Source organism: Sturnira hondurensis, unplaced genomic scaffold (genome assembly GCF_014824575.4).
Source record: "Sturnira hondurensis isolate 20B ecotype Veracruz unplaced genomic scaffold, ASM1482457v3 Scaffold0018292, whole genome shotgun sequence".
NCBI classification, from domain to species: Eukaryota; Metazoa; Chordata; class Mammalia; order Chiroptera; family Phyllostomidae; genus Sturnira; species Sturnira hondurensis.
This window is the reverse complement of record NW_028090923.1, coordinates 989760-1005000: the sequence shown is the minus strand read 5'-3', so window position 1 is coordinate 1005000 and position 15241 is coordinate 989760. Positions and strand designations below refer to the sequence as shown.

At 36.9% G+C, this 15241-nt stretch overlaps 1 protein-coding gene across 2 annotated transcripts in view; it reads left to right on the top strand.

Moving 5' to 3' along the window:
• The window catches only part of ZFHX4 (zinc finger homeobox 4), a 180902-nt gene that overhangs the window by 26377 nt on the left and 139284 nt on the right, over window positions 1–15241 (top strand). Inside the window, exon 3 of one of the 2 annotated variants that reach the window (XM_037068940.1) lies at window positions 173–597. In XM_037068940.1, the coding sequence (XP_036924835.1) occupies window positions 173–597 (425 nt within the window). Of the gene's footprint in view, window positions 1–94; window positions 598–15241 lie in introns of both variants that reach the window. The other variant, XM_037068939.1, reaches the window with a different exon arrangement.

The window sequence follows — 15241 nt, the reverse complement described above, 5'->3', positions numbered from 1 at the left end:
GCACCTTTCTGGTCAAGACTTTATTTTACAGATCCCTTTGTGTGTGCTGTGTTTTCTAGTGTCTATTTTTCCTTTTAATTTTTTCTTCCTGTAGTAAATAATGAGCTGCCGCCTGAAATCCGGCTTGCCAGTGGTCAGCTAATGGGTGATGACCTGTCCCTCCTTACTGCAGGAGAGCTGTCACCTTATATCAGTGACCCAGCACTGAAGCTATTCCAGTGTGCTGTGTGCAACAAATTCACCTCTGACAGCCTGGAGGCCCTGAGTGTGCATGTGAGCAGCGAACGCGCTCTCCCCGAAGAGGAGTGGAGAGCTGTAATTGGAGATATCTACCAGTGCAAGCTCTGTAACTACAACACTCAGCTCAAAGCCAACTTCCAGCTCCACTGCAAGACTGACAAACACATGCAGAAGTACCAGCTGGTGGCTCACATTAAGGAAGGGGGCAAAAGCAACGAGTGGAGGCTGAAATGCATTGCCATTGGCAACCCTGTCCACCTGAAGTGTAATGCCTGTGACTACTACACCAACAGTGTGGATAAGTTACGCTTGCATACCACCAATCACAGGCACGAGGCTGCCCTGAAGCTTTACAAGGTAAGAGTGATATCCCTCTCTCTTGGCACAAAGACAGGAAGGGAATTAACTATTTCAGAGCTTGGAGCACAAATCTGCAAGTGAAAAAAAAAATACAAGGGCAAGGTACACAGTGTCTGCTAAACATTACTACACATTATGTTGAAGTCTAGGGAACAGTATAATTTGAAAGAATGGCCATTTATCTCTTTTACCCCTATCTCAGTGGCATTGATTGCTGCTGGTTTCCCCCAAATAAATTAACTTTCCTGAGTATTATCATATGTAAAACAATACTTTTAGACCTCTGATATTGACTGATTTTTTTTAGTGTAATATACTGCTCATGGCTAAATATGAATGGTTATAGGGAGCAGGAGACAAAAATAGCGCTACCTCGTGAATACATCATCTTTCATTTGGTGACAAAGAAGGACAATCCAAACTCCATGTGTGCATTTTCTCTCTCTCTCTCTCTTTTTTTTTGAGTTCCTAGCAGTATTAAGCGAATACTTAGCATCAGTTGAAAATCTTAGCTTAGTTGTTATTTTGCATGACATTTCCAAGATAGTAATGTTTTTATCTCCCAATGGGTGTGGCAAGGATAAAAACGTTCATTCAATGACAAATATACTTTTATCTCTGCTGCTGAAAAAAAAGCATACAGGAGTAATGAATACATGCAAGTGATGAACACCTTGATTATACAACTTGTCTTGACTTTTCCTAAACCCTGATTACTGGTTAATTTATTTTTGGCAGTTGGTTTACTGGTCTGGCTTGATTGTCTTGGTTCATGTACCCATGTAACAGATTCATTTCTATGATGAATAACTTGGTAACTTATTAAAAACTTCCTTTGTCTATTGGACATTAAAATTCAGAAAGTATTGCAAACCATTCGTCATTGTAACAAGCTCTAAATATGATTATAAAATCTATTTTGCAAGTGTTATCTATTGATTTATACTAGAAATCATTGATAACTATACTTTCAGGAGTCAACCAGTGATTATAACACCTATGGCCTTTTATAATACTATTTCAAACTGTAAACACATGACAAGAAGAGCAGATTGTGGCTGTCCAGAGCACATGCAGGAACAATTTATTTGGGCTGGGCTGGTACAGTTTATTTAGGTTGTTTATTGAAGTTCAAATTCTAGATTGACATACTGAGCATAAAATTCTGAAGATGCGGTGGGAGAATTTGTAACATTGTCCCTATGATGTTGGTGCTTTGTGGATCAATAATGAAAGCATTAGATTTGGGTTACATAGTTTGAGGGGAGTTCAGGCCTTAATGTGAGATGGAAAGCTTTTAAATTCGTGGAATTGAGAATATAATCTAATGAATTAATTGTATTACAATTCATAGGTTTCACTACAACAGTTGACAGCTGTTCAATTATCACCTTCTTTTCCTGATACCTGACCTAAAAATTCTAAAAATTTCTCCTAGGATTTTAAAACATTTTAGAATTCCTAGGAGAAAAAAACCCAAACATCAAGTTTGTGTAAGTAATAAATAGATCTCAATTCTGGGAGCTAGAAAGACTATTCATGGGCTGAGCAGATCCTCTAACGCTTTAACATGTTGTGAAGAGAAAATTTGAAGGTACAAAATTTACTGCTTTAGTAATCTCATGTGGGAAGCTCAAGACAGATAGGGTGTTACTGTTTATTTTCTCGGGAAAGCTTATTTAATCTAATTGTTTGGTAATTATTTAGACATGTGTGTCCATGTGTGTATTAAGTTTATCCATTCATTCCACGAATATGGATTGACCACCCTCACTGTCTACAGAGCAATTTGCTGGGTGCCAGAGTTAGTCTGGAAGTTCCTTTGCAGAGAGAGTTGGATGCTGACTTTGAATGGATAACAAGCCAATGAGATAAAGCCTTGTTTATAAAGGGGGGTTTAAAGCAGAAAAAAACTTTAGATTCCCAAAGCCAAGGATATATATACATCTTCTTACCTTAAAAATGTTATGTCATACAAAAAATGTTTTCCCAACTGTTCTTTATTTGGTTATCTCTTAAACACCCAAGTTCCCTCCATAATGTAGTCAGAAAACAAACAAAAACAAAGTTTGAACAAACCTACCTTGAATTAAAAGAAGATTGAACAAAGAAATAGTTGAGCCTGGCAACTTGGTATTGGGCAATTAAACTACATTATCCTTCAAAGAGCACTTTTTATTTCTATTAGTAACTATAACAGTCCTCTGGAGAAGTAGCGTGTTGGGGATACCGTTTTGAAACTGAATTATAAAAAATGGTGCGGTAATGAGGATTTAACAACCTTGGTCGGCTTGTGTGAGCAAAATAAAATTGCTTCACAGGCAACATTAATTGCTTTTAAATGAGAACCTAACAAATTGGCTGGGGCCTGGAAAAAATGATGGTTTGTAATTTGGCAAAAATATTAAAATTAGGCTTAAAATAATTTCTGAGTTAATGATTAGACCATACGCTCCTACCTAAAATTTATTTTCATTAAGAGCTTAATTTACATTGTTTTTATTGGGAATTATTCAGTCTTTAAGGGAAAGTGACAAGTAGCAGTTATAAGACAAATAAGACAAATGCAGAGCTGTGAGAATTCTGCTTTTCTTGTTATTGACAATTTATTGATTCACACTTCAAATGTGGTCATGCATCAGTTTCATTTGAATAGACTACCTTTTGCTGTATTACCTAAAAGAAGTATGTGTCCTCCTTCCAGTTTTAAGAAGGTTAAAGGTTAAAGGCTAAGGGTGAGCTTAAAAGCATCATCTGCCTAGCTGCTTAACTTTAAACTGATCAATTTAATGAAAATCTGTTTTACAGATGTCGTTTTAATGTATTTGGCAGGATTTAGGCAGCCTCAACATTAGACGTATGCTAGTAAAAATTATTTCTTTATTTGACCAGAACAACACCTTTCCTTTTATGTTTAAGGTAGAAGGCTTGTGGGTTATGCTATTTTGGCAAAGAACCCAGAGGCACAATGCGTTGATGATCTTTCCATATGGACTCAGAAAAAGAGAAGACCTTTATGTCTATTGCTAATGATGGCCACAAAAACAAGCAAGGCTGTATTCGTTTCTTGGCAGTACTGTTTTCCTGAGATTTTTTTTTTCAAAAGGAATTTTCTTAAGAAAATCTTACTCAGCTCTTCAAACAAAATTTTTTGAAGTGCTTTTTTGATTTCCCCCCAGAAATTTTCATGATAAAGCAAAGTTGATATGGGACATTAAAACAATGAAATGAAACTACAGCTTACCCTTAATCTTCCCTTTTAAGGTCTGCAAGTGTATAACGAGGTTAATACTAAATGCACAGACAGCTCCAGTCAGCATTGCAGGGTAAGATGGGTGTGTGCTTATATCCATATCCATATCTGTATCTAATGCAAAACCAGGGTTTCCCAGCTAACTACTTTTTCAGATTTGATTACCTTCTTCTTATTTCATGCCTTTGCATCCTCTACAAATTTTCATCAGTTGGAATTTATATAATGAGTCTTCAATAAATATTTGCAGGAAGAACAATGGACTAATGAATAAACTGGAAAATATTTTCAAGAAACACCTTTAAAATGCATTGCAGTTTGGTCTCCCCTTTAAATGATCCCCAACTCTTTTGAAAAACGTTCAGTAAAAACATATAATGAAAAACCACTTTGCAGTACACATTCAAAGCAAGAGTGTAAGACTTGGGTGATATTTCTGATTTACAGTTTTGCTTGCTCTTGGCTTGGAATGCCCAAGGCTTTCCTTGGCTGATGGGACACTGACCTTCCCCTGCAGGACTTTCAACACCTGCACATCCACTGCTCTTAGGATACAATCTGTATTTTAAGGGAAGTGTTCCCAGCTTTAATGGTTCAAAGTCAATAGCTGAGTTGTCCTAGCTCTTTTTCTTCCTTCATCTGCCAGAAGTGAAGCACAATAATCTGAGTTCCATAATGCTGTTGTCTTATTTGGGCCTCTAATTCTCTGAGAGCAGTTGATGACTCTCTTGTCTCCTTGGTGAGCAGAGGAACACATGTGGGATTGGCTCCTAGGTAACTTTTAGTGTAACATTCCCCCAAGGAATAGTTTTGGAGTTTTCTCATTATCCATGTTATGGATGAGAGAATCTGGGATAAAAACTGAAATTCATTTGTGGGGGTGGGTCAAAGAGGAGACTGCAAGGAGCCACGTTGGCAAAAGTATGCGTTGAGGGAATAAAAAATGGAATAATTAGCCTTACCTACATTTTTGCCATTTTTTTCTAGTAGGAAATAATAACCTGATCAGTTTGGAATTAACAAAGAATCACAAGTATTTTTTGTTTCAATAGGCCTGAGTCCAACTTTGCAATTTAAAACCAAATATCCCAGATAGGTACCGTTGCAATTATGGGATTGTCATTGTCCTAGCGTGATGGCAAAAGAGGTCAGCAGATTGTGTGGGAAACATTTGCATAAAAGTCATTGTGCAAAAGGAAATTGGAATATGTGTGTGTCTAAGAAACCAAAACAGGTTTTTCTCAGTCTTATTCTCATCATTTGTTTAGATGAAGAAAGCTGTTTTCAGAGATAAACAGAAGTTATTTTTTCCTTTTGCTAAATGTTAACTTGAATATGGAAAATTGTGCACTTTTATATTAGTTTCAGATATATATTCCTTTGAAAGTTGAAATGCAGTGTGAAATTCAATTCCAGTTGCAGGATTTATTTTAAAAAGCAACCACAATTCAAGTTATTTTATTGTATTCTCATGTAAAGAGCCGAGGCAGAGTTTCCATAGTAGAACAATACATGCTTGCATAATACTTAGGACGGATAAATACACAGATCAAATACAGAGGAGCTGATTAGCTAATAGCAACTAATAAATCATGGGTGTTTTGAGATCACAATGTAATTGGCCAGCGCTATCTAATACGTTTACTTCTGTTTTTAAGCTTGACATTTGCTGAAGCACAGCCATGTGTTCTAACACAATGACTCTGGCACAAATATGGACTTTCTCATTGCATTCACATGACAAGGAATATATCACATTATAAGCCAAACCCCTCTTTGTATTTCACTAGGAAAAAAATGATCCTACATTTCATATATCCAAGTATCTGATAGATGATAGATAGATAGATAGATGATAGACAGATAGCAATTTCTGGAAAGATTGCGTTAGACGAGGCATTAGCAACTTTTTACATCCATCTCAGGACAGAGAAATTGTTAACAAACCCAGACAAAAATCTAGAGAGAGTGTAATGTGTCACTGGAAGCCTCCTATTGCATTTCTGATGTGTTTTTCCTTAACTGAAGTGCTACTGTCAGGCTCACAGTAGTGTGCTCTTCTCTGGTTTTCTGAAATCCTTACTGCTTTATCCCACCTAGACCTCTTCTCCATGGAAGTACTCTATGTTGCAAGATTAGACATCTAATCCCTCAAGAAAACTAGCATTCCTGTAATTAAGGGGAAAGAAGCCTTTTCATAAAAGTCAAGTAGTTCATCCAAAGGTTTAGATTACTTTCTGGTCTCTCCCAGGGTACATTTTGTTTAAAAGGAGCTGCTTCCTCTGGATGAATCCCTGGGTGTGCGGGTGCAGTGACTATGTCAGGATGGGCCTTAGAAAGGACAATGCTCCACCCTATGAGCTTTTCTGTCCTTTCAAACACACACAGGCAGAGAGAAACACACACACACCCACTCATACACACATACACCACTTCATACTTCTGAAATGCAATGAAAAATCGGCACCACCATTCACCATACTTCACAGCCATGTCACCTTGTACTTTACAGTTTGTATTATGTTTCTAACTTGTGCTCATTCTATAGCCTATGAAGTGGAGGTATGGTTTCACCAAAAGTAGTAAATTGCCTATGGTTCACCCACCCCAAGGTCAGTTAGGTAATGTGGACCAAGGTGTTATCTCATAATGAACGCACCCTCCCTGTGTGGTTCTTCAGACTAGTTGTCCCTGTCAGTGGAGTTTGTAGAAAATTGCTGCAGTGTTGCAGTGGGTCCTGGGATGCCACGTGGTGATGCAGCCAGAGTCATATGTTAGCCAGGCCTTGTGCTGCTGAAAGGGTCTTGGCCTGGGGTGGAGTGAGGAGGAGCTGGCATGTGCATAATGACCGCACTCTGCTTCCAGAACATCTGGCCTGCCCGCGTTCTACTGGAAATGCTTTCCCAAGTTTGTTTTGCGTCGGAGCCCATGCTCAGGCTGAGTTCAATTAGATGTGGAGATTTGTTCATTATTCAGATAATTCAAGCCTCAAAAGGCACTTTCCCCCAAATTATCAGTGTATTGCATGAAGGCTTATGATGATATGATTTATTCAAAAGAAGAACAACAACAGAGGCACAGCCCCCTCTCACCCATGAGGAACTGTCTTCACAGATTCTGTAGCCTAGTGGAATGTGGCAATGGATATAGGCATAAGGGTAAAAGTTCTCTTTGCAGAATGTCCCAAGTTTTAGTTCTAATAAATATGAAAGCATTTATTGAGCACTTACTATATGCCAAGTTTTAAAGTGTCTGTGTATGGATGTTGTGTCCCATTAATGTGGTAGTACACGAGCCATCTCCTCCAAGGCCCTAACTCACTTGGTTCTTCCAATGTGGCAGGGACATTGGTTGTGGCAAAGGCTGAATCCATATACTAGGCATCAAAACTTCTATGCTTTTTTCACCAGTGGTTGGTCTGCCAAAAGCCTGAGTGTGACTGCTCTATCCTGGGTTGCTTGTACATCTCGGCTTACTCTCACTGCCCACCAGCATGGCGAGACTTTATTGATCAGTTTCAGACAGGCGTTATGGTGAGACTGTGAAGACAGGATAGAGCTTCTCTACTAGTTGACACATGAACATTGTTTTTTATGCATGAGGGTGATGCTTCTAATGCATTGAGTAGAAAACAAGGAAGAAAACCACTCGATCAAAAATGTAGAATGTATCAGATTATAACTTCAGTCACCCCCCTTGTAGAACCAAATGTTTCTTAGAGAATCTTGTAAATTCAGTTGATGATACTGTCAGTGAGGGTTCTGCTTCGAGAATAATTATTATAACAACCTCTTCTGGTATTATCCCAAGGAACAAATATTGTGTGTGGCAACATTTTACTTTATCTGGTTTTGCAAGTTTTTACTAATGTTTTAGATTTTTTTTATTTTAAGGAATTCTACTTTCATTGTCTTGACTATAAGACTTAGAATATTAAATGTGGATGTGTAAATATAAAAATGTACTGAGACATACTCTCAAAAATTACTGATTCAGATTTTCCTAAAACCTTTCTTTTATTGGAAATATTAGAAAGCATAGAATATATACTTTGCTCTCCATGTTGCTGAAGGAATGAATTTTAGGGTTATATTTCCCTTTTAAGCAATTTTTAAGGAGTGGTACAGAGGAAGGTTAAGGCTGAAGAATTCTTTGTACCTGGATACCTGCTTGTAAAATTAGTGGAATACAGGGCTGAGGCAGAAAGAAATAACTTATTGACAAGTTTGACTGTATTGCTTAACTATGGTTTGGGAGGAAAACTTTTAAAGTTTTAAAATATTGATTTTTTAGGCTGTGATTATGTATTCTTGTCTAGAAGAGCCTCATTGATAGCTAGAGTTGGCTGTTGACTGCCTATATGTGATGTTTGAAATATTAGCAAGAACTTGCCCATAGTATTGCTTCTTTTGATGCCACATAGTCTGTGAAAAGTGAAGCCCTATTGATAATTGACTTATCCATTTATCACATTTTTAAATGATGCTACTTTTTGAAGAGAAAATCTGTAGGAACTATAATCATAATAAGCTAAACACTTTATGTGCATTATCTCTTTTGCCATTCTGAACAGCTAGATGTTGTTATTCCCATTTCAACATATGAAGACTGAGATTCAGAGCAAAATGCCTTGCTCCAGTCCTCACAGATAGTAGGAGCCAGCGCTGGAGTCCTAACTGTGCTCTCTTCTCAACTCTGCCCTGGCCTACATTCTGCAGTTCTGCTAATGAAAACACTTTTTAACATACTTGAGGAAAGGAAGACTAGGGAATGGGAAAGGAAGAGAAAGGATGGGAGGCACAGAGGCAAACATTTTGTCTAGGGCTTAGTCATTTGGGAGCCCATATTTATTCCTCCAAGTTAGCAGATTCCCTTAAAGATATTGCAGATGGCATGTAACCTAAGAGCTGGCCACACAGGACTGCATATTTGACTGCATGCAGTCAACCGGAATGATGAGCTTAGACACGTTGGGCCATCTACAAGCTGGGAGGGAAACTGCTGATTAAAATTGTCACCTGAATATTCCTGTCACAACTCGGTTCTTTAACTTTAAAGGAACTACCTTTCACTGGCAGTTTTTGGGTGTTTGGTTTATTAAATAGAAAGGACTAATAGAATATTTATCACTTCTGGTGCCTTGGATCTCAGTGCTGGCAAGTTAAGCACCATTAGAAGCTGCATTAATTCATTCAGGTCAGCAGAGTACTTGAGCAGTAATGTACTAAATGGTACCCTGCTGACCTGAAAAGGGGAATGTGCCTCCCTAAGCATTTAACTTACTACACAGAACAGCCAAGCACAGCCTGTTCTCTGTCCGGCACCCACATGTCCTCTTCCCTTTTCCTGGCATCCTTATAACTATTTGAGGAAGTTCTAGTCACTTGCTAATTATTATAGAATTTTTTTAAAAAAATTTGGTTTATTATTATTACTATTATTATTATTTAATTTTTATCTTTCACTTCTACCTTGGGTCCATTTAGGTACCAGGTTCCAGGATTTTTCTTTCCACCATATGTTTCTAATATACTGTCTTCTCTTTTCTCAAAATTTTGCTAATGATTCCAATGAAGAGCCCCAAATCTTGTTCTAACTACTTACATTGACTTAACCTCGAGATGCTTGTGGAAATCGTGCTTTCTGAAGTCTGGCTGCCCAATCCTGCAAAAACCACCTACCATCACCATCGCTGCAATTGGCCACATTCATGAATGAGGTTTTTTTTGTTTTCTTTTTTATTGGGAAGTAAGAACAGTCTGATTTTTGAAATGAGTCAAAATCGGCAGGACTGTTCGCAGGAGAGAAGCTCCCAAACGTATAGCTGGAGTGTGTAAAGCATGCAAGGACATTGTGATAATTATAATGTTCAGTGTCTTTCAAAGACTTTAAATCTTTACTACTGTTCATTTGGCAGGCCTGAGAACAACACTAGCAGATGTCCCAAGAGCTTAAAATCATTCACTGTTCAATTGTAGGAAATCAGGTAGCAAGTCTAGTGGTCATAACCTCTGAAAGTGAGTCCGTGTATAAGGCCTCTCCCTTAAACTCCACATGCAGTCAGCACCTTGGCACTCAGGGTCAGAGAAGGTGCCCTCAAACCTGAGGGAGGAGAAATGATCCCCAGTTTTTACACCAACTGAGTAGTGTCATTCTCTGAAATAAGATTAACGCGCCAAAATAGGGCTCATACGAAAACCAGAATGTACTTTCAGAAGTTATTTTATTGGGTAAATTGTTATTGCACAGTACTTTAGAGGGCAGCAGACTCTCCTGTTTGCTATTTTTTACTATCACGACTTTTTTACAGAGGGTGCACAATGTCTTTTGAGAAATAATTTGGCTAAAAGCAAGTTTTGCTTTATTGTTTTGGGGGGTTTATTATAATTTTATTAGCAGGTTAAGTAATTAAAAATGACATTTAGATGGAACTGTTGTACCAAGTTTTCCATGTTGAGTATTCCCCAGGAAGTTACTCCCTTGTCTCCTAACCAAATTCCTTAAAAATAGATCCAAGAGGAATTAATAAATAACCTTTTTCTCTAGAGAAAAGCATTCTTTGTCTCTCTTAATTCTTTAAGAGAATTAAAATGGGTTTTATGAAGAATTATTTAGTTTTTAGAGTATTCATTCTTAACACAGAGATAAATTAACATCTTTAAGTCATAAATGCAAAACTGTCTTCCAAGCTGCTTAATTTTATCAACATTTATTTAGGTATGTGTTTCAAAAGAGATTCTCAGCTATAATATTTACTTATAAGTTCTTGTAGCATGTACTAGGTCATTTTATTCCTTCTTATAGAACTTGATAACTTATTGGAAAGCCATTGATACAGAAGTACATTGTAATTAATATTCCTTTTTTGTATGCTAATGCTTTTCCAAAAAGTGAACAATATGATTCTTTGTCAGTGGGTGTTGAAGAATGAGGATCTATCAGGTCCCATGTGTTAGGTGATTAAAAAAGCAGAATGCCAGTATTCTAGTGATGTTTTCAGTATTCATCCAGAGAGACCTACTTACACTTATTTTGCTCAAACCCTGGAGCAAATTCTGTATAAGTGTGTGTGTACATGTGTGTGTGTGAGAGAGAGAGGATACAGTATATGAAGACTTATTTTTAAAAATTGATGAATATTATGAGTTAATCATTAATACCTCTTTTTGTTTTAGAGTAGATCACAGAAATCTCTTCCTGCATGCTGTAAGTGTTCTCAGTCCCTAGAGGATGATAAACCTTTGATGATGTTGTGCAAGACTTGTCAACAAGCACTGAAATCAGTTCTGAATGTACACATGACTAATCAAAGGTTCAAGGAACAGGGTATGATTTGGTAAAAGTGACAAGTTCTCCAAAAAAGCAAACAGTCTCAGTCACTGTGGGACCCAATTAAGTCTTTTTAAAATATTTATTTATTTTAATTGTTGTTCAAGTACAGTTTTCTGTCTTTTACTTCCATCCCATCTCACCCCCCCCACCCCCCCACCCCAGTGCTCCCCACCTCCCTCCCATTTCCACCCTTCTTAGTTTTTGTCCATGGGTCCTTTATACTTGTTCCTATAAACCCTTCTTCCCTTTTCATTAAGTCTTTTTACCATAACAAAAGGGAGGTCCCTGTCCCACCTTCAGAGCAGGGGTTTTGTTTTGTTTGGTTTTTTTCAAATGCTTCAGCACTAAGTATTTTTGAAAATATCCTTAAAAGGTTTTCTGAAATTAATGTCTACCTAATTAGTACTCTATTCTCTTCTTTGTCTGAAAGTCACAACAGATACCACAAGATACTTAGATCCAGAAGGAGCCTTAAAATTCAGAGAATTAGGTGCGAGAACAGTATCTTCTTAAAGTGATCAACTGTCAAATGGTCACAGTGGGAAAATTATGGAATAAGTCAACAATGTCAATAATTAAGCATGAAATTATATAGGACAATGAAACTAAACATTTCAAAAAATCAAAGAAACTTGAAGTTATATGCTACAAAATCTACCATGTGGACAGTGCAAAGAATGTTGAAGCCATTGTCTTCCCCCTAGCTGCTGCTGCCTTTTTTTTTTTGCAGCTTTATTGAGATATAATTCATAGAGCAGGCGAGTCACCCATTTTAAGTGTACAACTAATTTTTTTTGTATTCACGGTAATAAAATGACCACAATGCATTTTAGAGCATCCTCAACACTCCCCCCGCAAATCCTTTGCCATTAAGCCCACCTCCTCACCTAAGTAATTCCATCCCAGACAACCACTAATTGTCTCTGTCTCTATGCATTTGCCTATTCTGTACATTTCATATAAATGGAATCATACCTTATGTGATCATTGGTGACTGGCTTTTTCCTTTGTTTTTATTATTATTTTTACTTTTAGTTTTATGGATGACATTTCTTTTCATTGTTGTTCAAGTCCAGCTGTCTCCATTTCCCTCCATCACTACCCCCTGCCCCACCCATCCCCATCTCCCACCCTTGATCCTACCCTCCTTTGGCTTTTTTCACTTAGCCTAATGTTTTCAAGATTCATCCATAACTATCACATGTATCAGTACTTTATGCCTTTTTCTTACAGAATAGCCATTGTATGGACAGACTACATTTTATTTATCTTCTCATCAGCTGATGGGCATTTGAGTTGTTTCCACTGTTTGATTGATGTAAATAATGATGTTATGAACATTTGTGAACATGGTTTAATGTGGAAAAGTTTTCATTTATTTTGGGTATAAACTAGGCATGGGATTCCTGGATTGGCAATCACTAGCATTAACTGAACATTCTTTACTGCTGGTCAGTTCCTATTTTATCCCTCATAGGCTCCTCTCCCTTTTCCTTTAAAAAATATTACACATTTTTATTAGTCTCCCATTGCTCTTTATTTGTCTCTGCTTTATTCTGACTACAAGGTCAGTGATAAAATTAATGATACTAACTTTTACTGAGCAGTTATAAGATGGCAGATAATCATCTAAGTTCTTTAAATGTAGTAACATTTAATTCTAAGAACAACCTTATCAGCTAGGTACTATTATCATGCCCATTTTGAAGATGGAGAAACTAAGGCAATGAAAGCTTATTTAATTTATTCACGGTCACATAGCTGGAAACAGTGATAACTGAGTCAAAATCGAACTTAGGTGGACTGGTTCCAGTACTCATAGTCTTAAAAGGGACGCTGTCATAGTGAAGATACTGCATTGGGTAGGAGTACTGGGAAAGGAAGGTCTTGTTTGGCAGAAGGGAATGGAAATGAGTGTAACTGTAGTGGTTGGCCTCTGAGAAGCACAGGTATCCTCTGAGAGAGGAAGAAACAAGGAATGATGGGAAAGATAGAGATTTAAAGACTTTGGGAGAAGATAGTGAGGAATAGCAAATTAGGAAAAAATCACTTATTAGTGATTACAACATGTAGGTTGTAATGCTTTTTTATATCAGAATGTAAATCATTTATTTGATTCATGCTATTTTCTTTGAAAAATGCCAATGAACTAAATTTGTAGGAATAAAAAATTGATATGTTTTAAAACTTAAATTTACTGAAACACATCTTGCTCTATTAATACACAAATGCTTGTTTGTCCTCATTTGTTAAAAATGTACTGTGCTGAACCCCAATGGTGAGGGAGACAGATGTAAAGGATATGTGAGGCAATTCCTGTCCTCAGGGAGCTCACCAGTTTTTACAAGAAAATATGTCACATTTTTAAATATGTGCTTTATTTTTTTTATTTTTTCTTCTGAATAGTCCGTGTTAACAGCTTTTCTGAATTTCAGAAACTTGTAAGAATATTTTTAGTACTTTACACAATACTTTTTAGCAATATTTACTCCTTTGTGACATCTATAAAGCTAATATTTAGACTTCCCGTGGTATTTGGGGAAAAATTAGATTCCTCCCTTACAAAACTTTGATAAAGAGTGTGGTTACTGTCTCCGCACCAATAAAGATGCTATCCCATTGTCGAAAAATAGTATACAATCATAGCCTAACTTGGGTTCTCTCTTTCTTTTGCCTCCTCCTCCCCACCTATGTGATGTTTGTGAGAATGAATTTCATGTTTTCATAATGGTAATGATATAAACTGAAATATTACTTGATGCTTTTTTGGCTGACCAGAATAATTTTCTTTCTATAGGTATAAATACATGTATTTATTTCTAATATCTGATCACAGTAATCAGTAGTAAAATAGTCTTAATGCTTTATTTACAGCTATTTCAGGAATCATTCTTTTTTTATTCCAACAGTTATAACTGTTCTTTGAAGTTTTCAATTACCATAGACTTACCATCTTCACAAAGCCTACTGGCATGGGTAGGGTGAGGTGGGGGGTTGGGCTGCCAGTCTTCCTACCATTAGATTATAGCAATGCATAATTTCCTCGTGTGTTTTGCTATGAAAAACATTTATGGGGAAATTATGCAAGAAAACATGATAAACTTCCATATTATCTCACACTAAAAGATTCTCTGGAGCTGCTTTCTTCAGTCTGAAACACAGTGTAACTCAAAGATTGCCTAGTTCAGCACTTAGATCTTTGAGCTCTGAGTAGCTTAATAAACATTGAGAAGGTGGGCATCACATTTTTGATACCCTCCCATTATTAGTATGTTGGGGGTGGAGTGTGGGGGGAGGGTGCAGGTGATGTCTCAGAGAAAGATATTCCCATCTATCTCCCTCTTTCTCTCTAACTGAAGAAAATTTTAAAGGAAGAATTAGGCAATTTTTTGTCTTAAAGTTTCCAATGGACTTTGTCAATCTTTATGTGGCTTTTGATAAGTATTTCTATGCCTCAGTTAATTTATTAATAAGTGGAGATTAAAAAAAAACACCCTACTGAATTCCATAGATCTTAATTAAGGTACAAAAATAGCTTTAAAAAAACTACTCTGAAGCTTTTCTTATATTTGGAAAATATTACTGGAGTCTTGTCAGCACATCTATGTCCTTGTCACTGCTTTCCATACTTAGAGATAACTTTCGCTTTTCTTATTATCGGGAAGACACTCTCCTCTTTAATTTCTGTAACTGCATGTGGTTACACTCTTATATCCAGGACTTGTCATGCCTGAAAAGCCCTCCTTAACTTTATCTCTTCAATTGAAAATTTCCTTTGAAGGAGAATGTAGCTATACTCATCAAATTAAACAGGAGCAAATAGAGCTCATATAAAGTAAATATTTGTGTATCCTTTTATGTGTTTTAACTTCAATACTCATTCTTTCTTAGAGGATTACCCACACAAAAAGAATTGTGTGCTACACTTTTAAATTCCAGTTTTCAAGTCTGCCAAGTGTGAATTTGCAAATGAGTAGTAGTAAGTGGAGTTCACAGTTGAAAAATGAAGGTTTAAAGCTTCTGTGTCTGGAATTAATTTTACTTTTGCCTCTAGGC